Raw genomic sequence first — 24,325 nt, 5'->3', positions numbered from 1 at the left:
TACAGTCCTCAGGCTAGAATGTTCCCTTGACTACAAAGCAAGAAGGGAATTAAATTTAATCACAAATTTTGTTACTCAAGACAAAGCCATTTCATTGCCACGCTTTTATTTGTTGCAAGCAGAATGATCCATCAGCAGGAACCATGCTGGGCGACCAGTAACCAGACACACAACTGAAGCTCAGCATGCTTGTATCTCTAAGATATTCCTGAACCCTCTTCAAATTTGGTGGAAATATGTAGCACTACTACCGAGTTCTTAGAAATGTAAGAGGCTAAGATGGCCAAATGCAGCTCACCAAATATCACCATCATGGGAGCTCTTTTCAAGTTCTACATAACCCCAAAGCACTTTATAAAGCAAGGAGCGAGACGGATACTGTGACCCTATAGAAAATTCAGCAGCCATTATCTGTTCTGTTCCACTGGCAAGTTATGCACTGCTCTGCAGTTACGGAACAACAGGAGCAACTCCAAAGCTAAGGTTGGAAGGATACAGATGCTACCACCACCTCCTACTGCCCTTTTAAATGTCAATTTAAAAAAAGGTAATTTCCACGTAAAATGTAATATACGTGGTGCCCCGTCAGAGGCAGAATTTATTTAGAGTATTTTTGAGGAGGAGGGCAGTTGGATCAGGTTAGTCATCTGTGAGCTATGATGTATCAAATAACTGGCATTTTAATTTTGGGGAAAAGTCTTAACCTTTTTGCCATTGCAAATATCCGACAGCTTGGCCCAGAAAGTCTAAAACTCAAGCCAATAGGCATATATTGGATATGCAGGGGGAAATAACTGAAAAAGTTCTTAGGATAGGGGAGTTGGTAACATCAAGGGAATTTAGGAGCACAGGTTCATTTAAAGACACGGGGATTTGTGCTCCTAACCACCTTAGGTAATCCCCCATGGAGCCTAGCTTTAGACTCCAGTTTTTTATATCTTGGCTTAGGTAACTACACCTTGCCATGTCTGGAAAGCTCTCATTGCAACACAAAGTCTCTGTAAAGATGTTACCTTTCCTGAGGAGTCCGGTGTGTGTCAAAAATCCTGCAGATACAGCTTGCAAGATCTGTGCAACTAGGAACAAAAAGTTTCATCCATGTGGTAACCATTTTCCTCCATCTAATCAGGGGAGGGAAGCAAGACTGACAGGGCAGAGTTAAGGTTACCATTGGAAATGTAAACCGATTTCCCCGAGAGATTTAAGAAACAAAGCAGGGGGAGAAGGAGGAGTGTTTAAATATAAAATAGCCCCAGAAAATGTCAACTTTACTGAATATAAAAGTGAGGAAATCCCAACATTAGTACCTGGGATTTACTTAGCACTTTACGCACACAGGGGGCCACATTTGCCCCAAGGAGCTTCTAGTCTGAATAAATCCCACAGGACATGGGACAACAGCTCAGGAAAGGGAGGGTCAGAGTATTCTCAAGTAGGATTTGAAAAGCATTCTAACTTGGTTGGTTTTGTCACAGCAATTCTCTTGTAATACTGTTTTAAAGTTAATACTGATGCCTATTTACCAGCCTGGTGTTTGGCAAGACCACCTTATTTTACCAAGTGCTGACAATCTGGCCAAGCCACCCACAAGCACTGTTTCTTTGCTCTTTTCAATTCTGATTTCCACCAGAGTGTGAAACATTCTAACAACTCATCTGAAAAAAAGCACTGTAGTCCAGCAATGGGAGCCTACATTATAGTGAGAGACTGCAGTGAGGGTGCTAGCAGCTATAGCGAGCTATTGTCTATCACCAAATTAAACTAAAGTATGGCAAGAAGGCACTCTGCCCCCTTGACATGGATCTAGGTCTTCAAATTAGCAGAGATCTCAAGGAAGACTATGACTCAGGCCTTTTTTATACCAACAGTTGCACCAGTTTAACCAAAATCAGTTTTTAAAACAGATTTAGCTAGATGCATGCAAACCCCCGGTGCATGCACTAAATGATTTACAACTGGCTTACACCAATGTAAGTTACTAAGTCAAGCTAAATCAGTATAAGTCAAGTGTAACAATGAGCAACCACACCATCCAGTGTCTTCTCTACACAGACACCTTGCACCAGTTCAAATGAAACCTGTTTAACTAGAACAAGGCATGCATGTGTGTAGACAAGACCCTTGATGGTATGACAGGTCATTGTTACACTTCAGATGTATACACCCACCAGTCAGCATGAAACCACACAAACATCCAAGAGCAGAATGAAAAGTCACTTATTAACTCTTGACAGGAAAAAATATACACTTCACCCTTTAAAAAGAGAGACTCTAGGCCATTCACTGCATGAAAAGCCTTCCATTAACAGTGCACTGAGCTGCGTTTCAGAATCAAGATGCCCGTCGGCAGAACTGAAGGCCCACACTAAGCCCGGAAAACAGGACAGTGGCAGTTGTACAATCGCCTTTAATGCAATTGCAGAATGTCACTCCTTGATGATTTTTTTATCAACCATTCAGAAAGCCCATCTCAAAAACAGCAGCTTAGAGGAAGGGTGGTGTCAACTTTACCTTTCACTCCCCTGGGAGGGGTGTGCGCGCGCACTGTATGTGTTCTAGGCTGACACTGGGCATCGGAGTGAAAGATGCTAGCCACCACAGGCTATTTCCCCAGCACTCCTACTCCTTGTCATGAACTGGCCAGCCCTGCAGATCAAGTAGGCAAGCCAACAGCCAAGCAGGAAATGACTGAATGCGAGCTTGCTCTCTCACAAGCTTGTGGTGTCTCTTTTGTTGATTATTTTAGCAGCAAAGTACGAGATGTGTAAGCTGAAATGTTCACTACAGAGATCAACTTCCACCGGTGTTAAATTACACCTCTCCTTTACTCTCTACCTATATTTCTCTATTTCCTTAAACCCCCCTCCGTCCTCCAATTACCAATATATCCTTCCCTATCTTTTTCATTGTCAAGGTAAACAAAATACCTCTGAAGCACTCTCACACCATACTGTGTTTGTCTTCATCAATCAAATTAAAACGTGTTGTACTTTATAACCAAATTATTATTTTAAAAAACCCTAAACTTATTTTTAAAGTCTCTATATAAAGGAAAATGTTTTTCAAAAAAAACTGTTTAGAGCTTGAGCTAATTTCTGGAAGCCCAGACACTGCTGAAGTTCAGGGGCAGAAATGCTGCGAGTGATACCACGGAGACATCACTGTGCAACATTTCTTCATGTAGATTGAAAGTTTCCACACACAACAGTGCCAGCTCTGCTATCCAAAATTTCTCACTACCTGGCTCCAGGAGCTCCTGAAACTCCAGGCCTCCCTCCATCCTGACATCCCAGTAGGAGGCAACTCAAGAGGTGGAAAAATCAAGACATTTGACTGCAGTATTTTCATGCTGAGCCATTTCCAGCAGCCTGAACAACCCTCATTAACAGTACTTCCCAGGCGACCCCATTTAATCACAGCATACAGTGCCAGAGCTTCACCATCCTAGTGTGGTTTTGGGAGGTTTCTTAAAAGCAATGGCACAGCCAGGTTTATAGGAGTGGAACATTCCAACACATCTTGGGTGGCTTCAGTTAATCAGTATTGGAATAGCGGAGATTTTAACAATCTACAGAGGCATCAGCATAGTTAAGAGAGAAGGAATATGGCAGGAGGAGGAGGATAAAAGGCAATAAGACCCTCCTGTATGCCACAGGCTTTATTCTATAGAGAACAACTGTCTCACGAATGCAACATCCCTGAGCACAGAAAGCCTGTTGCAGCCACACAGCCCCAGGAGTATGACAGGTATAATCCCAGGAATATTTTATTTTAATACTGACTTAAGAAGCCTCTGCCAGTTAGTGCCAACATTTCAGACATAGGAAGCTGACTCCCATGGAATCATAGGATTGGGAAGGGACCTCGAGAGGTCATCTAGTCCAGTCCCCTGCACCCATGGGTGAACTAAGTATTATCTAGACCATCCCTGACAAGTGTTTGTCCAACCTGCTCTTAAAAATCTCAAAATGGAGATTCCAAATTCCAGCGATTAACCACTCTGACAGTTAGGAAGTTTTTCCTAATGTCCAACCTAAATCTCCCTTGTTGCAATTTAAGACCACTGCTTCTTGTCCTAGCCTCAGAGGTTAAGAACAATTTTTCTCCCTCCTTCTTATAACAACCTTTTATGTACTTGAAAACTTATGTCCCCCCTCAGTCTCTCTCTTTTCCAAACTAAACAAACCCATTTTTTTCCAATCTTCCCTCATCAGTGGAAAAAGTTAGGCTCCATGAGGGATTACCTCAGGTGTTTAGGAGCACAAATCCCAGCCTCTTTAAATGAACCTGTGCTCCTAAATCCCCTTGATGTTTTTGAAAAACTCTCCCCCCATCCTCCCAAACTCAGTATTTAGGCACTTACACTTGCCAAGCACCGAGCAGCTCCAGCTGACTTCAGGAGGTGTTCAGTGCTTCTGAAAACTCGGGGCCAGATCCTCAGCTGGTGGAAGTTATCCCAGGCATTTATTTAGGTCTCTAAATATTGAGATAGGGGCCTACCTTTATGGCCAAGATTTTCAGAACTGGGCGTCCAAACTACTGACGTATACTGGCCCCAGCAGGCCATCACGGTCATGCTACTGGAGATGGATGGGCAAGGTGTCACGGAGCGGATACTTGTACCATCTACTTAAATATAACAAAGGATCTGGGATTGTCAAAGGGACTGAAGGAAGTCCAACACCCAAATCCCACTGGAATTCAAACTCCCTTCAGCCTCTTTGAAAGTCCCGACCAAGAGAATTAACTTTCTAGTTATTCATGAAGTTTCACCTCAGTTACACAACAGCAAAAGATTCCTGGACACACACACACACACACGGGATTATGGAATTAACATTCGTACTCAGAGCAGCAGCGGTACAATAGAACCATGAAAATACATTAAAGAGCATCCACGAAACTGACAACTCCCTTTGCTTTGGGGCTTTGTATTTGTTTTCAACTCTGAAAAGAGGCATTAAGAGGGGGAAAAAAAAGACAATACCTGATCCACCAAACTGCGTGCTCGCTAGCGTCGTGGGTCTGTTTTTTCCATTAGCCACTGGCAGGGGGAACATCTAGAAAAACAGGAAGATGAGGGAGAAAGAAGAGAGATTTCAATATGTTAGCTTTGCTGTGGTAAGGGAGGGACGAGAAAGAAGTAAAAGTATGGGGAGTGCAGAAATCTTTCCAACTGCTTTCCCAGCTGATCTATGTAGCAGGGAGGAGTGTCCCCCAACTCTGAGCTGGTATATGTCCATTCCTAAGCAAATAAACTTCTGTATAGACAGATCTTCCCATTTCTTTTTCATGAAGCAGCAGCTTTGGGATTTTTTCATTTGGACTGGAGAAGAGAGGTTTCCTCTTCCCACCCCTGCGCTTAGGGCTCGTTATTTCTTCCCCACATTATTACAGGAGGCAAAAAATCTAGGAAGAGCACAAGGCCAAAGTATGATTTGTTCCCTTATTAATAAATTAGCATAAAGGATGTAGTACCCAATTCTCCATCTAAACAGAGGTTCACCCCACTCTTCCCCCCAAATTAAACACATGTGAAGACCTGGTTTATTTCCTCTCCCGCCTCCCCTCCTTATTTGGTGCTATCCTATATCCTAGGAGGAAGTTAGCAGCTACCATAGTGACTCCAGCTGGAGAGGACACTGATGACTAAGCTACACAATTATTTGCTGCTTACCTTCAGTGCACAACCACCTCATTTAGGACTCCAGAAGATTCCCCCTCCTCCCCCCCTCCGGTTTTGGGAGCAAAAAGTGAACATCAAGTATCAATCCACTTTCCCTCTCCACTCAGAGACACTGCACCAGTGTAAATAAGCCAAGATAGTGGACATTCTGCAAAAATGTGTAGGCAGATAAAGTCTGCCTGATTCCAACATTATGTAACACATGCTAACACATGATCAGAAAGATTAATGTGCTTTACAGTATCTGTCATTTTAGCTACCTGTTTGCTACTCTGTTACTGCTACAATTTATAGCTAATCTCCCTCTGCCAGAGAGATTCCTCAAAAATACTGCATACCTAGTCAGCTCATGCGGACAAATATTTTTAAAATAAACGGGGCGAGTTTCAAAAATGTGTTTAAAAACGTATACACACCTGCGTGCAGCAGAAGAGAAAACTAATTCTCTTCTACAAACATCGAGCTTTAGCCAATAAAACAACTGGTGGGAAAATGCTCAGTAAATTAACATTTTAAAATGTTTTTTAATACTCATCTCAGATATTTTCACCATCAAATCATTTACATTATTTTTAGCTTCATAATGTCTGAATAACTCAAAGTTTTAATACTTTAAAGATTAAACACTTTAATAGAGAAATGCAGCATTTCATGCCCGGACGTATTTGATGCTTTTTTGTGACCACGAATGTTCCTTTACACAGTTGTCTGCTCAGCTTTGGTTACTAATCTCAAAAATACAAGAATATGTGGGGGAGATTTTTCAAAGGCAGAAAGACCAATTAGCCAGTCAACTTCCATTGAAAAGCCATGGAATTTGGGTGCCTAACTCTCATACATGTGAAAATATGTATGTATGTGTGCACAAGCATGGACAGATACACTTAAAAAAAAATCATCTAAACAGAAGGCTCACAAGATGCTTAGATTTTCACTGCTAGGAAAGAAATTCCTTAGAGCAACAGCAATGTTAGTTTATATAGATAGTATTGTTGCAGCCATGCTGGTCCTAGGATATTAGTGAGACAAGGTGGGTGAGGTAATATCTTCTAGATCCAACAAAAGGTATTACCTCCCCCAGCTTGTCAGTTTAGAGAGAGAGAGAGATTTTTAAAATAAGGGATATTAAAATAATATTGTCAGAAATTCACTTAATTAGCCCAGTAAGACAGCCCCTTTCCCCCCCCACCCACGGAGATGGGAGAAATGTTACTTTAACTGAAATGGTCAGTAATCTTCATTTCCAAGAATTGCAAAGAAGTTCTCTGTTTGAGGAGGGGCTTGAATTTATTGGTATCAAGCATCAATTTGTACATGCTGGCTTCTTAAGCCACACAGTTTGCTTACTTTTCATAAGCATTTCTGCTTAATAATTGCTGATGCAACAACAAAAAAACCCACAAGGTTAGAGTGAAAACACCAATGGAGAAAATGTCTAGTTTTGTTCCATTGTGCAATACACATTTTCTCTTCTACTTCTGCAAAAGGGGTCTCCCCCCAGCACCACTATTTTTGGCAATCCCCAACACGCCCACACACCGAACACATATGAATGAGGGAAGCCTTCCCACCTCTTGCCTTCATCTTCCTTATTCTGTTTTGAAAGATACTGTCAGTGGGAGTCTGAAGTAACCCTTTCCTGCTCTCATTACCATAGGAATTAAAGAACGATCAAAGAACTATCACTCATCAAAGCAAGCTGAGACTTTAAAGCATCACAACATTTGATAAATAAGGAACCGCACACTAATGTTACTTCAATACTAATTTGCAAGCCATATATTATAGATGAAATGCAGGAAATATAACGCTTATACTGTCAACTTCTGTTTTTCCACAGTGGTGTGGGTTTAAGTCACACTGCTGTGCTTCACTTAAGGGCACAGCGTAAATCAGATGAAGAGTGTCCTCTGCCTTTGTTAGTTTGTATCTCTCAACAGCAAAAATCTAAGTTCACCCACACACTGAATCCTCTTTTTATTTTTAAAAGTTAATTTAAAAATAAAATATTTAGATGGAAAAAACAGCATGCAGTGGAAGAGCTTAAGTATCAAGTTTTTCCCATTCTGTAATTGGTTCATTACTTGTTCTTTGTTGGATTTGAACAATATAGATTTACCGGTGTTATGTAAAATCCCGTCTTAAATTTCTGTATACAGGATTGCACTGATGCCTTCAGTCTTCTTGACAGATGACGACTACTTAAACGTTATCCCCACAGATATCAGTGTCATTTTTGGATCCAATAAAAAACAAATCCAGACAAAGTGGGGAAAAAAAACTATAGACATATTTTAATGGATGGTTACATTGAAGATACCAGCAATGTTCTGAGAGGTAAGCTTGTATGATACGAGAAAGTGCATTTGTCCAGTCACATATTTTATATGCAGGGCCCTACCAAATTCACAGTCCATTTTGGTCAATTCATGGTCATATAATTTTAAAAATTGTAAATTTCATGATTTCAGCTATTTAAATCTGAAATTTCATGGTATTGTAATCACAGGGGTCCTAATCCAAAAAAGGAGCTGTGGGAGGGTTGCAAGGTTATTGTAGTGGGGTTTGCGGTACTGCTACCCTTACTTCTGCGCTGCTGCTGGCAGCAACGCTGCCTTCACAGCTGAGCAGCTGGACAGCGGCAGCTGCTTGCCAGACACCCAGCTCAGAGCTGCGCCCTCAGTCGGCAGCTGACACTCTCCAGCCATCCAGTTCTAAAGGCAGCTGCACAGAAGTAAGGGTGGCATGGTATGATATTGCCACCCTTACTTCTGCACTGCTACAGCAGAGCACCACCTTCAGAGCTGGGCGCCCGGCCAACAGCCACCACTCTCCAGCTGCCCAGCTCTGAAGTCAGCACAAAGGAAGGGTGGCAATATCACCCCCTCCTCCCCTCAAAATAACCTTGTGACTCCCTGCAACGCCTTTTTAGGTCAGGACCCCCAATTTGAGAAATGCTGGTCTGCCCCGTGAAATCTGTATAATATAGGGTAAAAAGCACACAAAAGACCAGATTTCATGGTGAGAGACCAGCTTTCACAGTCCGTGACGTGTTTTTCACGACCGTGATTTTGATAGGGCCCTATTTATATGTTTATTAGCTGACAGATTTCAGTGACTTTACATCCATTGCAGCCCACGGAGTTAATATATATTTTGAAAAATCAATTACTCTTAAGAACACTTTAACCAGACGTATTAATTTCTTTTAGGTGAATTTTTCACCTGCTCAGACTATAACAAAGCAGCCATTATGATGTAGCTGCCACTCACGCATATTAAGTCCATTACAAATATTCTATTTACTGCTATTAAACAGCAATTCATTACGACATAGCAGCCCTTTATTATTTTGAGACTTACCGTATGAACTAAAAAAGTTAAACCTGAAAGATATTTTGGAGCACATAAAATATCCAACCATTAACTTCTTTTCTATTAGGAGGGAATAGAGGGAATTCCACTTAACAAAATTAGCAAAGGCAGAAGTGTTCTTTTAAGCAAAACCCTCCTGATTAAGGCTTTGTTTGCCAACTTAAACATAAAGTGAACTTTATTACAGTTAGATTCTAAACAAAAAGCAGTTTCTATCATGGAAATGCAGGCACTCTGCCTTCGCCACAGTGAGACATATGGCACTGCTTTAACAACACTGGGTGTTTTAACTGGAGGAAGCAGCTGAAGCAAAGTTTTAAGGAGCTCCAGACAAAAAAAGTCTATCCATGCAAAACAAGCCAGGTACTTGTTACTTAGCTTTAGAAAGATTGGACACTACTCAGCCTTGCACACAAAGTTTTACTCCTCGTGGAGTGGCTAGATCCATGTGGTTCAGCATTTAATACAGAGTGCTCGCTCTCTTCCAGACAGACTGTAAAACCAATTCTATGGTAAAGCCCTGTCCATACAGCAACTTACAACATATCGTACTTGGTATCCGCACACCATATGGTTAATATTCTATTAACAACAGTGGCAGCTAACAGTGTTTTGCCCTGCCAGAGGCTTAGACTGGCACTCAGCCGCCTCTATGTATCTGGTTTGGCACACGTCTGCAGCACAGACAGGACCCCTAACCATGCCTGTGTAATTGTTTGGCTGCTGCTTCTTCCTCCCAGCTCTCATCGCGCACTGACATCTCAGACTGCGTTGCACCAGAGGCTTGGTGCTTCCGCCACTCTGTGCGTGCCCTCCAAGAACTATTTCCCTACCAAGGCATCACGGGATAGCCTCCTACATTTTCCCAGAATGCCCCGAGACAAACGCAGTTAGGCAGCATGGAGATCAATGGACAAACAGGGTTGTGACTGCTGCTGTGTGGATAAAGCTGAGGGGTGTGAACTGTAGTTAAAGTGACAAGCCTCACGCTAGATTACAAAAGTCATGGCTATGACTGCAGCCTAGCTGAAGCCTCTTCTGAAGAGAGCAAATATATGAAGCCTCAGAAATGCCAAGCCACAAGGTGAAGAACGATTAAAATTACAGTCTAAAAAGGAAAATTAAATTTAATACTTTGAACCAATACTAAGTTTTCGGGGACGCCTTCTCCCAGATTTGCAATCCCCTTCCGGCCCACTGCTGTGATGCAGTGGTAAAAGCAAGCTTACAAATTCATTGTATTTTGAGGCACTGTGTTCAGAGGCACTTGTAAAGAACTCTGCTCTGCACACCCCAAAGCAGCTATCAGTCTACAGACCTGTGAGTTCGGTCTGGAGTTATAACTTCAGACCACTTAAATAGACATTACAACACTTTTTTGCTTTTCACCGTTTATTGGCAAGTTACTTCGGTAGAAAGCTTTGGATGGGTGCTTTTGCAGTTCAATACATACCTAATTTTCTCTCTTTTTTTGAGGTCTAAATCCTTCTCCCCAGGATAGGAGAGAGCTTACCTTATTTTCCCCCAATTAACCCCACAGACTAGGCTGCTCTCATATACACAACCACCAGTGTCAGGACATAAAATTCACCCAACTGGGTGGCACACACAGCTCAGAGCTGGTCCAGAAATCGCTACAGGGCGGTATGCATTTTTCCTAGAAAAACAGATTGAAAGCACTGGCCTAAACAGATGCTGCTGAACACAAAGTCCTTGCCTCAATAGTCTTCACTCCTTTATCCTAGTCTGACACAGATCACTGGGACAACTTTTCATTCCTGCTTATTCAGAGATGAAGGAGGGGGGGAAAAAACCCCAAGAGATCCAGACCACAGGACAAGAAGTTACATCCCAGTTACAAGACATGTGAGCACCCTGCAATGCTCCAAAGATTTAACTATGTAACTTCTATACTATGCTTAACAAGTATGTAGTATCAGTACGAACATTATCTACTAGCTAGTGAGTTTTATGTTATTGTGGGTTTTTAAATACTCATTCTTAGTGGGATATTTATTATTTTTAGAGACCTCTTTAGGCAAAATAGTATGTTCGTGTCTGAGTGCAGATGGACACAACAGGCCCAATTCCAAAGCTCACTAATAGCTTCCCACTGACTTGACAATGCAGGATCAGGCCTAATTTGTTATGAAGATAACACACTCCCAGAAACAGAGCTATGCAGGGAACGGTCTCGGGCCCCAATCCTGCAAGCAGCAGACCCTAGTGCTCACATGGAGCTCCAATGACATCAAGGGTCTGCCCATGTGCAGCTAACTGCACAAGTGTCATACGGACACAATGCTCCAAATTCCAATCTCACACTGGATTGACTCTGGTACAGTGACTTCAGCAGTTACACATTTACACTAATGTAAGAGAACAAGAATTTTACCCAATGTATTAAATCTTAGCTCCAGATCAAAGTCTAGGCCAGGGGAGGGTTTTATAATATAAAAGGGAAATGTGTTATTATAATGGCCCTGAACAATTACAAAGAGTTGCAAATAAGGATATTTTCAAATTTGCTACAAAATAAATCAAACAGTGTTTGGGAATTCTTTTTGGAAAGGAAGGAAGAGAAATAAGAAACTGTCCAATCCTGAACTAGATTATGGCTATTGCCGATCAAAACTTGGATCTCTCATACATACAAGCGAGCCTGGCAAAGGGAACAGAAACCTCTAAAGTGAGGGAGAAAAGTTGCTCACCCTTCCCCAATGAACCCTGAACGTATTTGTATTTGAGGTATAGCATCATCACAGCTCCCCTTGCAACTGTAAACAATATTACTGTTACTTTGTAATTAGATCAACCTCCCATCAGCTGTAGGTGGCTAAGACACGTTCATCCTGTCCCACCACCGTGGGAATTCTCATACAGGGTAAGGAGAGAATACATGTGGATACATATGATGCCTGTGCAATTTGCAGCTTCTTATTGACTGCTGCAAGTTAACTCTAGTCTAAGAAGTTTTCTTATCTATGTTGTATCTTTATGCTGGGATCCAGAAGAGATGCAGTGCGTGAACACCAAGTATAAAGGAAATAAGGGGCAAGGAATTGTGACCATGCTCTCTTGTTTTGTACCCCAAGGGAAAGAAAAATGAACACAAAGGCATCACTGACAAATAACTAAGTATACCGAGAATGACCCAGAAGAAGAATGTCTGCATTGCTATTTAATGGTTATTCCTCTTCCTGGAGCAGTGTTTTTCCAATTTGTAGAGTAGGTTTGCTTATCTACAAAGCAAGACACACATGCCAAGTGTCATTAGGGTGCAGCACATGACAGAGGAACCAAGCTGGCGTTTGCATTCAAAACAGTAACTTTTTTCTTTCCACGGGTCACCCACCAACTACAATCAAACATCACATAAAGGCCCTGATCCTGCAAACACTTACACATGCACTTGTCTTTACACACCTGAGTAATACCACTAACTTCAATGGAACTACTCCCATGTGTAAGGCTAAGCATATTCGTTTACAAGGTTGCAGCCTTTGTTTGCCACTACTAAAAAAGTGACCCCAAAAAGGCACGTACATTCTCAGGGGAACTTCTCAGCCAATGTTACTTTATTTTCAATGACGGCCTCAAAATTTTACTGTAGAGCTTTGAGGATTTTTTGGGCAAAGAATAGGGGTACAGGAGTACCTAATCCGTGTGAAAATATAAATTATATCGATAGATAGATAGGACTGCTCTGCAAAATTGCAAACTGACATAGAATAACCTGGAAGGACATGTATTCAACAATTTGGATCTGGGAAGAGGAAAAACACAGCCTGATGAATTAACTGTTAAGTAAAGTCACATCCTTGCATTAGTTACATATACAAAGCTTCAGAAGTCATTAGCCAGCACATTTTGCTATGAGCATTTAAACAGAACAGACTAATGTTTTCTGCTTCCACAGAACTTTCCCACCCAAAGGTCACCATGTGCTCACTGCAAGGAAAGTCTTTACTAGGTGCTGACCAGGGTCCCCCATTGCTTAACCTGAAGGAACAAAAAAGGACCAAGATGCAGTGCACACAACATATCTGAAATCCACCATCTCCAATTTACCTCACTTTACAGGCTCACATTCTCTGCTACCCTCCCCCCGTTCCATTCTTCTAGATCTCAAGAACACTGGAAACAAATGAAGCTACTGTCCCTTTAAAGGCCTCCCTCAAAAGGAGCTTGCTTACCATACTGAAGTCCAGCAGGTCACTGAGTTCTTTGTCTGTCCCAACTGCAGCCATTCTCTGCTGCTGCTGATTCATACTCCCACAGACTCAACAGTGGCAGTCCTAAAGAAAACCATGGGGGAGGGGAAGAGATATTTTAATGACTACAGCAAACTACCCACCCCACTGATGAATATTTAAAAAAAAAAAAATCCCTTGCATATCCCCAGCTTCCAACTTCTGCGCCTCAGAACACAGTGAAAGTCCTCACATGGCACCCAGAGGCAGGAACAAGCCTTCTATTGACCAGACACACTTGTATGTTTGTTTTTTGCTGCCAATTCCACTAATTCAGACCAATTCTGTTGCTCCTGGCATGCAGCAAATGAAAAAAAAAAAGTCAACTCATTTATCAAAGGGTTCAGGCAAGTTATCATTCAGGCTCTTGGCGGGTTTGGGCTTTTTACCCCCTCCGTTTGTGGGAGTTCCCCTCCCACTTGTTTTTGTCTATTTCTCTTTAAAGTTTAAAAAGAGCCTGATTTCATGCCCTTCCCCACTCCAGGGTGCGGAGCTCCCATTTTATTTTGATTGGCGCTATGGGTGCTTGGCAACTCTGAAAATCTAGCCCTTAGGTAACAAGAATTTCCTACCAAAAAGGCAATAATCTCCCCACAAAAGACGGAGAAAATAAGGTTAAATTATTTTCACCATCAAAGGGCTTTCCAAAAATAAAACCCTCAAAACAATCTTGCAAGGTAGGTAAATATTGTTCTGCCCAATTTTACAATTTTTTTTTAAAGAGATCAAACCCATCACAACAGGAAAATATTTCTTCAGGAGTAGAAATGGAGGCAAGGGATGGGATAAAGAATTAACTTCTTCCTCTTTAAAACTCATTTATAGCTATCAAGTGCAGCTGGCCAATAATTTAACTCATTCATCACAAGTTTAATATTTTTATACACACACAAAACTCTGTATTCCAAAGCATTCCTAGGAAGCACTGGCTCATCCATTACATTTCAGTGAGGTTTAAAAAAATAAATACGCTGAAATCGATCCAGCACATACAAGACCTCTGCCACTATTTAAAAAAAAAAAGCAGCCAAGGGATTTTTGTTTTTTTAAACCTGCCTTTATGTCATCAGTGCATCCGGCAATTATTTTTAAAGCAACTTTGAAAACATTCTCCCTTTCCCTCTGCCCAGTGGGTCCTGAAAGAACAACCCTCCTTCTCCAAGGAGTCCCCAGAAAGAACAACCCTCCTTCTCCAAGGAGTCCCCAGAGAATCCCCAGTTTAGCGAGTCAAAAACAAGACAGAGGGGGTTGGGTGTGAAAGGGTCCTGTTCAACCAAGACCCAAAACCTCAACTATAGCCTCAGAAGACCCAGACAACTGCAATGCTCCAAGGAGGCTGGGAGCAGCAGACAGGGTTTTATTAAGGTCACAGAGGCAAGTTATACAATATGCCCCCCAAAAGAAATGAAATCTATATTTTTAAAACCCTCCTAGCATTTAAAAAAAAATCCAGTGTCCTATAAAAGAAGAACCCTGCCCTGATCATGGAACAGAGAGAAGGCTGGGGTTGTTTTGGTTTGGTTTTTTAAAAAAAGACTAACAAAACTTGAACGTGCCTGAACGACAAGTGTGCATCATGCAAAACGTTTTTAATGGCTTTTTCAGGGCTGAGCCATGAGCGTTGGGGGAAGGGAAGAGGGGCTAACAAGTGAACAGGATTCGTGGTTCCCTCCCCCAACCTCCAAGCAGCAGCCAGTGCAAGCTGCAGCCGGGCGGCGGCGGCTGGGGGGGGGGCTCTGCCTTTGAAGCAAATGGAGCTGCTGGAGAGTGTTATTTTTCAGTCTGAAATCATTCACAGCAGTTTTTCCGCTGCATGCCAGCGGAGAAGCCCTTTTCCCGAGTTAACACACAGCAGATGTTCCCCTATTACCCCCTCATATCTCCCCCCCCCCCCATGCACTTCAACCTGAGACATTCGAGTTTCTTCCACCAGAGCCGAGGTGCACCTTATTGCCTTTGGACAAAGGCTCCTCCACCACCAGCTCTCGCTCCTCTCCTCCCCCTACCCCCCCTTCCACCTCCTCCTCCCCCCCCCTCTGCAAAGCGCTCTCCCAAAACTCCAGACACGGCCTACCAAGTGCCTGCTGCTCGCCTCGAGCCACCTCCAAATGCAACGTGCAAAGACAGACAGACCCCCCCAGACACCGGTCACACACACACACGGCACCCGGGAAAGCGAAGGGAGAAACGGACACAAAAGAAAGCGCTTCCTTCCCCTCGGCACTTCCAAGCAAAGTTTGCAAACTACACACACGCACTCCAACGGCAGGATAAACAAAACCCCGCCGCGGCAGGGGCCCAGCAAGTTTCAGATCGGCCTGTGGAGATGGACAAAATATTTAATACTAAGATTCACTCTCTGCCCCCCGCCCAACTTTCCCATCACAGTTGGGGGGGGGGGGAGGGATCATGTTCTCACTTCAAGCTCTTTAAACTTGGCTGGGAGGGGAACAATGAACCTTCCTCAAGCCAGCTGCTCTCCCAGACCCTCGTTTTCACAATCCCCCCCCCCACCGAATTTAACATGAAAAATGCACAAGATCCTAGAGAGTTCTTCCACCAAACCCCCCCCCCCACCCCCCACACACACACAGACTTTCCCCCCTTTGCTGGGTAACCCCCCTACAGAGCCAGGATGAAGTTTGCAGCAGTCCAGTTTGAGGAGAGGCGAAGGGGGGGGGGTTATTACCACTGGAAAAGCAGCCCCCCCGCCCCCAATTCTGCTAGGCCCTTCCACTCACCCGGCGACGCTGGGCTGAAGTTTACAACCGCTCCAGAGCGAGTGGGGAACAATAAACCCGGGCGGTAGCAGCGGCCTTTAGAGGGTTGTTGTGGGGATGGGATTGGAGAGGAATCCCCCCCCGCCCCAGAAGCCAGCTCCAGACGCGACCCCCCTCGCAGCCCACATACCCTCAATACAAATCCAGGCTGCAGCCCTAGGATGGGGTCAATCGGCTCCATGCAGCGGCAGCCTGGCAGAGGGGTCCCCCCCCCAAAAAAAAACCAACAGCCACCTCGACAGGACCCACTGGGCTTTGTTCCCCCCGGCACGCTCCCCCCAACAGCTGGGGCTGACAGGGCTCTGGAGCGGGGCCAGCTGCCTCCCTACCAGGGTGACCTGGAAGTGGGGTGGGGGGGAACCCCCCCCAAATCAGCTTTTCCCCTGACGCTGCTTAACAGGATCCAAGCTGAAGCTCACAGCAGTTGGGGGGGGGGCGCACACACTCTAAGCTCCCTGAACACAGACTGGGGGGGGGCAGAAAGGAAGCCCCCCCCCCCATCCCGGAGCGGAGCCGAAGTTTGCACGAGTCCCAGCGCGTGTGTGGAGCAGGGACAATAAACTCCACGCATCAGGGACCCGAAAGGGGGGGGGGAAGCGGGTAAAGAGATAGGAAGAGCCCCCCCCCCAAAAAACCTCTCTAAATCCGCTCCACGCCCGGCCCTCCCCCCAGAGAAGGGGGTTTACACTCCGGGGGGGGGAGCTCCCCACCTCAGGGGCCGGGGGGGATGCCCCCCCAGGCTGAAGTTTGCAGCAGTTGTGCCGGGGCCGGCCGGGAACCGAGCTCCCCGCAGCAGCGGCCTGGACGGGGGGGGTGGCGGAAGGGACCCCCCCAAGTGCCCCCCCCAGGATTTTACCTGCTCAGGAAGAAAAGCATCCGAGGGGGGAGGGGAACGCGGACCCTCCCCCGGGCGCTGCCGCCGGGGCTCCCGGACAAAGCGGCTGCTGGCTCCCCGCCGGCTGCCTGGGGCCGCGGCGCCCCGCTCCGCTCCGGTCCCGTCCCGCCCGGAGCCCGCCGCGGGCTCTATTGTTCTCGCCCGGCGGGCGGGCGGCGGATTGGCTGTGGCGGGCGGCGGCGGCGCGCTCGCTCCGCATGGGCCGCGCGGCTCCTAGCGCTGCTGCTGCTGCGGCGGCCGCTGCTGCCTCCTCATCGTCCCCCCGCGGCGCGGGCGGCTGCTGGCGCTGGGGCGGCCGGAGACATGGGAGCCCCCCCGCCCCGCCTGCACCTCGGGGCTGCTGCGGCGGCGGCGGCGGCTGCGCGCGGCGCCTCCCCCCGCCGTATCCGTCCGCCGCGGGCCAGCTGCGCGGCGCGGGAGGGGTGGGGCGGGGCGAGACGAGGCGGCCCCGCCCGCCTGCCTGCCTGCCTGCCTGCCGGGGCCCTGGCCTCTTCCTCGGGCCCGGCCGCCGCCGCGCCCCCGCCGGCCGCGGGCCTTCCGCGGCGCCCCTGTAACCCCCTCCCCTCCCCTTTCTTCTGTCCCTGCCCCGCCCCCTCCCCTCCCCCTTTCTTCTGTTCCTGCCCCGGCCCCTTCTCCTGCCCCTCTCCTCCCCCTTTCTTCTGTTCCTGCCCAGGCCCCTCCCCCTGCCCCTTCTCCTGCCCCTGCCCCTTTCCTCTGTTCCTGCCCTGGCCCCCTCCCTGCCCCCTTCTCCTGCCTTGGGCCCCCTCCCCTTTCCTCTGTTCCTGCCCGGGCCCCCTCCTCCCTGCCCCCTTCTCCTGCCCGGGCCCCTCCCCCTTTCCTCTGTTCCTGCCCCGGCCCCCTCCCTGCCCCCTTCTCCTGCCCCTCCCCCTTTCTTCTGTTCCTGCCCCGGCCCCCTCCCTGCCCCCTTCTGCCCCTCCCCCTTTCCTCTGTTCCTGCCCAGTCCCCCTCCCTACCCCCTTCTCCTGCCCCTCCCCTTTCCTCTGTTCCTGTCCTGGCCCTCTCCTCCCTGCCCCCTTCCTCTGTTCCTGCCCGGTCCCCTCCCTGCCCCCTTCTCCTGCCCGGGCCCTCCCCTTTCTTCTATTCCTGCCCCAGGCCCCCTCCCTGCCCTCGTCTACTGCCCCTCCCCTCTTTCTCCTCCTTCGCCCCCCCTTTCTTCTATTCCTGCCCCTCTCCTCCCCCTTTCTTCTATTCCTGCCCTGGGCCTCTTCCTTCCTGCCTCTCCCTCTTCTGCCCCCTCCTCCTGCCCCTTCTCTTCCCCTTTTTCTATTCCTGCCTCTTCCCTCCCCTTTCTTCTATGCCTGCTCCCCTGCCCCTCCCCTCCGCCCTTTCTTCTATTCCTGCCCCCTCCTCCTGCCCCTCCCCTCCCCCTTCTGTTTCTGCCCCTCCCCCTCCTCCTGCCCCTTCTCTCCCCTCTCCTGTCCCTTTTTCATTTCTCTTCTCCTTTTTCTTTTCTACTCTAATCTTTCCCCCACTTTTCTATTCCTTCTCCTCTCCCTTTCTGTGCTTCCCCCACCACACACACACTCTCCTGCCCTTTTTCTCCTCCCTCTTCTCTAGTCTCCTCTCTTGTTTCTCTCTCTCTCTCTCTCCATTTGCCCCCCCCACACACACACACACTCAGTGATGCCCTCCCCGGGTGGGAGTTTTGTAGCTTTTCACTGGTGGGGCGGCGGTGGCTAGGGTAACGGTGGGGGAAGCAGAGTGTCCTTTGGGGGCAGGGGAAGATATGGGGGCTTAGAGACGTTGGAAGGAGAGGCTGGGAGGAGCTTGGGGGGTGCTCAGAGGAGCAACAGGTGAAGGGAGAAGGTGGCTGGTTTGGACAGCGGGATTTGGGTGATGAGGAGGAGCAGACTGGGGGGAAGGGATGCCAGGGAGGGGGTGAGAGAGGGGAGGTGCTGGGGAAGGGATGGAGGGGTGCCAGGGAGGGGACTGGGAGAAGTGGGGGTGGGTGTGGAAGGGAGGGATGCCAGGGTGGATGGATGGAGGGTGGCAGGAGGGGGAAGGGCTGCCAGGAGGAGGTGAGAGAGGGAGGGCTGCCGGACTGGGAGAAGCGGACTGGGAGAAGTGGGGTGTGTGGAAGGGAGGGATGCCAGGGTGGATGGATGGAGGGTGGCATGAGGGGAAGGGCTGCCAGGAGGAGGTGAGAGGGGAGGGCTGCCGGGAGGGACTGGGAGAAGGTGGCATGAGGGGAAGGGCTGTCAGGGAGGGGCTGCGGAGGGGGGGCTGCGAGGAGGGGACTGGGAGAAGCGGGGGCTGGGGGTGGCATGAGGGGAAGGGATGCCAGGGAGGGGTGAGAGAGGGGAGGGGTGCTGGGGAAGGGATGGAGGGTACCAGGGAGGGACTGGGAGAAGTGGGGGTGTGTGGAAGGGAGGATGCCAGGGTGGATGGATGGAGGGTGGCATGAGGGAAGGGCTGCCAGGGAGGAGGTGAGAGAGGGAGGGCTGCCGGGAGGAGGACTGGGAGAAGCGGGGAGGGGATGAAGGGTGGCATGAGGGGAAGGGCTGTCAGGAGGGGCTGCGAGGAGGGGACTGGGAGAAGCGGGGGCTGGGGGTGGCATGAGGGGAAGGGATGCCAGGGAGGGGTGAGAGAGGGGAGGTGCTGGGGAAGGGATGGAGGGTGCCAGGAGGACTGGGAGAAGTGGGGGTGTGTGGACGGGAGGGATGCCAGGGTGGATGGATGGAGGGTGGCATGAGGGGGGAAGGGCTGTCAGGGAGGGGGTGAGAGAGGGGGAGGGCTGCCGGGGAGGGGACTGGGAGAAGCGGGGGGGGGGAGGGGATGGAGGGTGGCATGAGGGGAAGGGCTGTCAGGAGGGGGCTGCGGGAGAGGACTGGGAGAAGCGGGGCTGGGGTGGCATGAGGGGGATGCCAGGGAGGGGTGAGAGAGGGGAGGGGTGCTGGGGAAGGGATGGAGGGGTGCCAGGAGGACTGGGAGAAGTGGGGGTGTGTGGAAGGGAGGGATGCCAGGGTGGATGGTTGGAGGGTGGCATGAGGGGGGAAGGGCTGCCAGGGAGGGGACTGGGAGAAGCGGGGAGGGGATGGAGGGTGGCATGAGGGGAAGGGCTGTCAGGGAGGGGCTGCGAGGAGGGGACTGGGAGAAGCGGGGGCTGGGGGTGGCATGAGGGGAAGGGCTGCCAGGGGGTGAGAGAGGGGAGGGCTGCCAGGGAGGGGACTGGGAGAAGTGGGGCTGGGGGTGGCATGAGGGGAAGGGCTGCCAGGGAGGGGTGAGAGAGGGGAGGGCTGCCAGGAGGACTGGGAGAAGTGGGGGCTGGGGTGGCATGAGGGGAAGGGCTGTCAGGAGGGGCTGCGAGGAGGGGACTGGGAGAAGCGGGGGCTGGGGGTGGCATGAGGGGAAGGGCTGCCAGGAGGGGGTGAGAGAGGGGAGGGCTGCCAGGAGGACTGGGAGAAGTGGGGGGCTGGGGTGGCATGAGGGGAGGGCTGCCAGGGGGGGTGAGAGAGGGGAGGGCTGCGAGGAGGACTGGGAGAAGCGGGGAGGGGATGGAGGGTGGCATGAGGGGGGAAGGGCTGCCAGGGAGGGGGTGAGAGAGGGGGAGGGCTGCGAGGGAGGAGACTGGGAGAAGCGGGGGGGAGGGGATGGAGGGTGGCATGAGGGGGGAAGGGCTGCCAGGGAGGGGGTGAGAGAGGGGAGGGCTGCCAGGAGGGGACTGGGAGAAGCGGGGTGGATGGGGGTGGCATGAGGGGAAGGGGTGGAAGGATGGTTAAGGCTCTGCACTGGGAGCAGGAGAGCAGGGCTCGGGCTGGCTCTGCCACAGACTTCCTTCCTGGCCTTGGGCCCGTGCCTTGGCCTGGCTGCAGCTCAGTGCCCCTGGCTGGCAACCGTCCTGCCCCTGCAGTGGGGAGTGAGGTGCCCAGGGAGCAGGGTGAGGGGCGCCCTGGCAGAGCCGGGGCGGGAGGGGGCCTGGAAGGATGGGGGGGAGAACAGGAGCTTGGAGGGGGCGGAGCAAAGGGGGAGGGGGCTAGGCGGAGCGGAGCGTGGGTGGGCGGAGCTAGGAGGAGCGGAGGGGACTATGTTTCCTCGCGGAGGGAGACACGGGTCTCAGAGTGCTCCCGAGACAGGGGGCGGTGGCAGCAACATGACGAAATGGGAGCACCGGGAGATGGAATGATAAGGCCGCAGGGCATCGTCCAACGGGAGGGCCAAGCGGCCGCGAGTGGCAGGTGACGCGGCCAACCAGAGCCAGTCCCCTCCCCCTGCGAGCCCTTCGCCCACAGAGCAGGGAGGCTGGACTGTGAAGCCAGAGGCAGCTGCTTTGGGCTTTGCTTGGCGTCTCCCGCCCGCACCCTCCCTGCTGTGCCAGGGGCTCCCCCAGCGCAGGGGTCAGGCGGAGGCCCGGGGGGGAGTTAACCCAGTTCAGTGCAGAAATGGGGATGTTGCTGCAATTGCAGGGTCTCTTGGCACCGTCCTCTGCAGCGCCCTGTCCGCAGTGGGGCATGGGCAGCCGGGCCATGCCCGGGGGGGTTAAATGTCTGCAGCTTAGCCCTAGAGGCGGGAGGGGCTGGACCCTCAAGTCCCCTGGATCCAGAGCTCTGGGGAAGCCTGGCTCATTCCTCTGCAAAGGACATGCTTGGGAGAGACCTGGTGGGCGGCCCAACCCAAACGGTTACTTAATTATTTGTATCCCGGTAGCACCCAGGGGCCCTAATCCTAGGCCAAGACTCCATTGTGTGAGGTGCTGCACACAGAGAACACAAACATGGCCCAGCTACCAAGAGGCTGAAAATCCAAGACAAGAGACGATAGATGGATATAGACAAATTGGTGGGGGGGGGGGGGCAGGTTACACGGTAACAGTCAAATTCCTGTATCCAAATTTTGGGGACGTTCAGAACCAGATCTGAGCTTTCGTGCTGGCCCATCTTTTTTGGACTGAACCACCCGTCCCCTTCCATAAAGTCCTCTGAATATTCCCAAACATTGAGGGATCCTGACTGAGCATGTTTGGGACCTCCTGTGGTGTAGACTGAGATACTTAGATTGCAACAGAGGGGCTGGGTGGTTCTGTTTGTCCAGCACCTGGCACAGTGTGGTCCTGGTCTATGACTGAAGTGCCTATATGCTACTGCAGTACAACTAATGATATTTGGAGATATTGCCAATGCCTGTTTTTAACTCTACACCTTTTGATTTGGCTCTTTCACTCTCCTTTAATTTCCTGTTTTAACTTTGTAACAACGCTTTAACATTTAAAGGGCCTTGGGGGGGTGCTCTTTGTATCAAAGATGCTGATAAAAAATGGCAGTCCTCTTGTTCAGTTTGCCACATGCTGTGAATGGATGGGCTCTGGTAGGCCGTTGCTCTCTGACCCAATTTGTTCCTAGATTGTTGTTTTAATAAAATAATTAGGTTTGGGGAGTGGTCTTTATCTTGTGCTTCATCTTTAGCTTATGGGGCTTGACCAGTCAGTAGCTACAGAGGCCCTTTCTGTCCTGGGAGGGGAGTTAACGGGTGAAGTTATGGCTGACGGAACTGGACAAGTTCCATGTGTCAGATCTAGATCTAGGAGTGTGTCTTGGGGCTTCTCTAAACACAAAAGTCGCAGCAGTGTAAGTAAAGGTGTGATGTTAAACTCGTGCCCCGTGAGGGTGTGATGTTCTTACTGTGGTTTGAACTGATACAATCCAGGTTTAAATCAAATGTAAGAAAGTCCACATGCAAACCCAGGCAGGTTTAATGTTCCTTCTTCAGTTAAATGGGCGCAAATGTGTGAAGCCATTTTTGTGCATTACCCGCATTTCTCTGAGCAGTTGCTCTCTTATTGTGATTTTTGTGTCATTCCCTGATGCTCCAGAAGTTGGGAATTCTGTGAATGTTTTTAAAGATCGTGTTGGCATCTTCACGAGTATCAAAATATGTAACCATGCCCATTATTGGCTAGCATCTCCACTTTTGGCAGGAGCATCAGTCTTTCCTAGTGACTCTGGGCAACACAGCAATTGGCAGTTACTGGTGATACTTCCATGCAGGCTGAAAGCTTTGCCGATGGGACAGGCAGGGGGTGTTTCCTTTTGAAATACCATAGAGTGTCCTTTTAATACAGTGTTGTCTGGCTGGGTATAACCAGAACCCACCCCTTTGGGTCTGGTGTCATTTCTCCTTGCATCAGGTTGTGTAGCTAACCAAAACAGTAAACTGCTGGGGGCAAGGACTCGGAAGCGTATGCATGCCTATAGCACGGTATACCAAAGTTAAATAGCAATAATATAGGTGGGCACAAAAACTGAGTCTGAAACTTACATATGGCTGTTGTGGGTGGGGGAAGTGGGTTTATCTAATCTTACAAAGTCTACACCAGTGTCAGATGGAGGAGAAGAACTGGAGGTGGATTTCTGTGTCCTGGAATGGACTCTGGGTGAAGAAGATTCAAAAATGGAATAGCTGCTGGGGACCCAGCCCCTCATGGCTGGTAACCATCCAGCATTTACACCAAGCACCATTGCTATCACGATTCTCACTTGGAAAGGCGGTGGCTTTCCCTGTCCAGCCAGAAGGCTTGGTGGGTTTCCCCATTACCCCACAGAAACTGTGTTCTGCTTTAGTGCTGTTGTGACAGATGTTGTTTGAGCCCCTCTTTTGCCACTAGCCATCACCTAAAACTTACAGGCACTTTAAAGGGGAAGGAAACTGCATCCCTTTAAACGGACTTGTTGAAAAATTCTGTCTTGAATAGACATTAGCGCTTGGGGGGAGGAGGGTCTGTGATGGATTCTGGTTTTGTCCCTATTTAATTACCATGGCTGGGAAATCAGTGGCCAGGTGCTGGGGTATCTGCCCCAGTGCAAACATCCAGTGCACCCAAGGTGAACTGTGATAAGCCATGATTTGAACTGGTGCAAATCACACACACCCCCCATCCCTGGAAGCAGGGGTGAAGTGCACAGGTGCAAACAGCAGCTTTCCTTCCCTGTCCCAGGGGTTTGCTCAGGGATTGCTGGAGCCAGGGCAAATCAGCCGTGTAAACAGAGCAGGCAGCAGGGGAAGCCCTGTGCTGTGATAGTAACCTCAGTCCTCCAGGTGCAGCCAGGGACTGGAGTTCTGCAAAGTGCTGCAGAGACTAGGGTGACCAGCCAGCAAATGTGAAAAATCGGGACAGGGGATGGGGGATAATAGGAGCCTATATAAGCAAAAGACCCAAAAATCGGGACTCCCCCTATAAAATCAGGACATCTGGTCACCCTAGCAGAGACCACCCCCCTCCGCACCAATGTGAATCCCGCTTCTCTTGCCCTTTGCAGCTGTTTAGCCTGTGGGATCCCCTCTCTCCCCGTGGTTTACCTGGCGCCGCTGCGCCCCTCGGCCA

General features: G+C 49.2%; 1 protein-coding gene across 12 annotated transcripts in view; it reads right to left on the bottom strand.

Moving 5' to 3' along the window:
• The window catches only part of TCF3 (transcription factor 3), a 117,598-nt gene extending 100,289 nt beyond the window's left edge, over window positions 1-17,309 (bottom strand). For 2 of the 12 annotated variants that reach the window (XM_039515237.1, XM_039515238.1), the window contains exons 1-4: window positions 16,951-17,309; window positions 13,258-13,359; window positions 4,988-5,060; window positions 1,014-1,076 (exon numbers count right to left, since the gene is read on the bottom strand). In XM_039515237.1, coding sequence (XP_039371171.1) covers window positions 1,014-1,076; window positions 4,988-5,060; window positions 13,258-13,332 — 211 coding nt within the window. In that variant the 5' untranslated portion in view covers window positions 13,333-13,359; window positions 16,951-17,309. The remainder of the gene's footprint in view (window positions 1-1,013; window positions 1,077-4,987; window positions 5,061-13,257; window positions 13,360-16,950) is intronic. The other 10 variants (XM_039515234.1, XM_039515236.1, XM_039515242.1 and 7 more) reach the window with 8 other exon arrangements.
• Window positions 17,310-24,325: the final 7,016 nt, after the last annotated feature.

This window comes from Mauremys reevesii, linkage group 26 (assembly GCF_016161935.1).
Source record: "Mauremys reevesii isolate NIE-2019 linkage group 26, ASM1616193v1, whole genome shotgun sequence".
Lineage (NCBI taxonomy): Eukaryota > Metazoa > Chordata > Testudines > Geoemydidae > Mauremys > Mauremys reevesii.
This window is presented reverse-complemented; position numbering and strand designations above follow the sequence as displayed.